At 43.3% G+C, this 3,074-nt stretch overlaps 1 protein-coding gene across 1 annotated transcript; it reads left to right on the forward strand.

The window, feature by feature from the left end:
• The first annotated feature begins 206 nt into the window (after window positions 1-206).
• Window positions 207-2,643, forward strand: MRAP2 (melanocortin 2 receptor accessory protein 2). The gene is made up of 3 exons (XM_032214879.1): window positions 207-336; window positions 1,165-1,264; window positions 2,277-2,643. The coding sequence occupies exons 1-3, from the start codon at window positions 207-209 to the stop codon at window positions 2,641-2,643; spliced, it is 597 nt and encodes a 198-aa protein (XP_032070770.1).
• The last annotated feature ends 431 nt before the right edge of the window (window positions 2,644-3,074 follow it).

Here is a 3,074-nt window from a genome sequence, read left to right on the forward strand (position 1 = left end):
ATGAGTGTGCGCGAAGCGCAAAGCATGCACATGTTCACAAAGTTCCCCCTTTCCAGCACTTGGTGCTGTGCGTGCATGCGCACGCCCCCTTTTTGACATTCAGTGCCCAAAAGGTTGGCCCTCACTGCTCTAGGATAAAGCAGGTCGACATTGAGATTACTTTATTCTGCAAAAGCTTACCTCATTTATGTATTGTCAGGCTGGAGATGACGGAGCCTCACTATATTTCCAACAAAACATCTCAACATGCCCTATTATCTCATTCTGATTATACCTGGGAATATGAATATTATGAATATGACCCGGTTTCCTTTGAAGACCTCAAGGCTCACAAATGTAAGTCTTACCTGGATGCTTTTTGTGTCCAAATCCTCTTTTGCTCAGGTTCGCCTGGTGCACCAGTTGCGGCCCTACCTGGAGCGGGAGGCACTTCGAATGGTCATTCATGCCCTCGTCACCTCTAGGCTCGATTACCGTAATGCGCTTTACATGGGGCTTCCCCTGAAAAGTGTTCGGAGACTACAGTTGGTCCAGAACGCAGCCGCACGAGCGATATCGGGTGTACCTAGATACAACCATGTTACACCTATCCTCCGCGAGCTGCACTGGCTTCCGATCGGTCTCCGTACACGCTTCAAGGTGCTGGTCATCACCTTTAAAGCCCTACATGGCCTAGGATCTGGATATCTGAGAGACCGCCTCCTGTCACATACCTCCCAACAGCCGATAAGAACTCACAGGCTGGGCCTTCTCCGGGTGCCGTCGACTGGACAATGCCGGCTGGCGACCCCTCGGGGGAGGGCTTTCTCTGTAGCTGCTCCAACCCTGTGGAACGATCTACCCATAGAGATCCGGATCCTTTCCACTCTCTTGGCCTTCCGAAAAGCCACTAAAACCTGGCTATTCCGGCAGGCCTGGGGCTGTGGACTTCATGAATGAGGTCCAGCCCCACCCAGATTGAGTGTATGGTGCATTATTTTTAAATTGTTTCTCTTTTCTATTTTTAATTCCTTATTTTAATCTTGTTTCTGTAAGCCACCCGGAGTCCTACGGGATTGGGCGGCATATAAATTTATTAAAGTTAAGTTTTACTCTTTCTCAATTATAAATTTTAAGATGTCTATTTTGAATTCAGTTTCTCCTCCCTCCCACTTTCCACTATAGATTCCATTGTGATCGGATTTTGGGTCGGCCTTGCTGTCTTTGTCATTTTTATGTTCTTCGTGCTGACCTTGTTGACCAAGACTGGAGTACCACACCAAGAGTAAGTCCTGCTGCTGGCGTTGAAAAATCATCATCTCTTTTAGCTGAGCGTTTTTGAACAAATGACTCAGGGATTTACATTGCCATGAACTAAACAGCCAACTTGTACGGCTATTTAAGAAAAGTTACAAAAAGTATACTGTTAATGCCAGAAATGCTGTGAGTTCACAATTAAATTTAAATATTTCACAACAAATGCATGTACTTTGTTCTACACGAAAATGTAAATGTGGCCCGCGTTTATTAGGATTTATTGAAACACGTTACTGATGTTGTCACAACTGAGCACGAAAGAAACTTTTTACTCAGAACACTGAGGACTGCAAATTGATAATATTTTAGAAATATTATCCATTTTCAGTGTCCAGGTAGTCCTTACTTACCAACTGTAATTGGGACCAGGAAACCAGTCACTAAGCAGTGTGGTTGTAAGGCACATCATGTTGACAATGCCGACTTAGAGTAATAGTAGTTCCAGCAGTCTCAGTTATCATCATTAGGCAAATCCTGAGCAATCAACAGCATTCCACAGACTTGATCGCCATCTGCAATTTCCTGCTGGCTTCCCCATTGATTTTGTCAGAAGCCAACGGGAAAGTCCCAAACGATGATTGTGTGATTTCAGGGGCTCTGCAACAGCCACGACTATGAAGACCTGTGATAAGGATTTCCCATTCAGCATCATCAAATCTTTCAACAGTCTCTGAATGAGCATATGTTAAGTGAGAACTACTGTTTAAAACAGGACATATTTAAGTTCATCCTCAACTGTGAAAGTTCAGTGAGTGACATTTTGGGCCAATCCTTCCATCTTAGCAGATCCTACCACAGGATTGTTGGGGGTGGAAATGAAGGGAACGTGACATGGCCGTCATGAGTTCCTGGAAGAATGGCAGTAATTCCAATTAATTCAACATTAATAAATGTGTTTTGGCATCTCCTGTTTCACATTGTGTACATAAATGACACTTACTAAATTTCTTATCCATTGTTTCTCTCTCCTTGTTTCGTAGGCGTATACATTCTTCTGAGAAAAAACTCTGCACAAACAACTTTGTAGCTGACTTTGGACAGCCACTGGATTCTGAGCGAATTTTTTCTCAGCAACTGTTTCTCCATTGCTACATCAATGAACTTGAGGACACGGATAGAACCAAGCAGTGTCACAAGGTGCCGGTTATGGACACTAACATCCACTTCCAAGAAGTAATTGAGAACGGTAGACGACTGGAAGGGGAGCTGAACTGCCATACGAAATTCAACATTCCTAACTTTGTGAATTATGATTCTCTGGGGGAAGATGATTTATTAATTTCTGAGCCATCTATCATTCTGGAGAACAAACCAGTGAGTCAAGTCTCTTGCCAGATTCTTGACTAATTTTTTTTTTTTAGCAAAATGTCTAAGCTTGCAGCTGGTAGCATCATTCTCTTTGGATTTCCATTAAAAGAGAATACCCCTTTTTTCTTGCATTCCCACCCCATTTACCTTTATGGGTTTCAGAACTTTGGATAATGAAGCATGCTTTAGTTTAGTGCATGACATGGAATTGGTTTCGAATGCATTTCCTTCTTAAGGTCCCACATTTCTACATTTACACATTTTGTTCTCTGCTACCGAGCCTTAACCTGTTCAGAATTGGGCTGTGGAAGTGGTGGGCAAGCATACGCATGCAGCTCTATTGCTCTCAACCGTCCCCTCTCCCTCTCCTCCCTGGTCCTCAAAGCTGGAAAGTTTGATGATCGCTGCTTTAGAAAAACAAGTTTGAAGTTGCAGCGAGATCCTGTAAACTCTATACAAAGAAAAGTGTT

The sequence above is a fragment of the Thamnophis elegans genome, chromosome 4, assembly GCF_009769535.1.
Source record: "Thamnophis elegans isolate rThaEle1 chromosome 4, rThaEle1.pri, whole genome shotgun sequence".
NCBI lineage: Eukaryota > Metazoa > Chordata > Lepidosauria > Squamata > Colubridae > Thamnophis > Thamnophis elegans.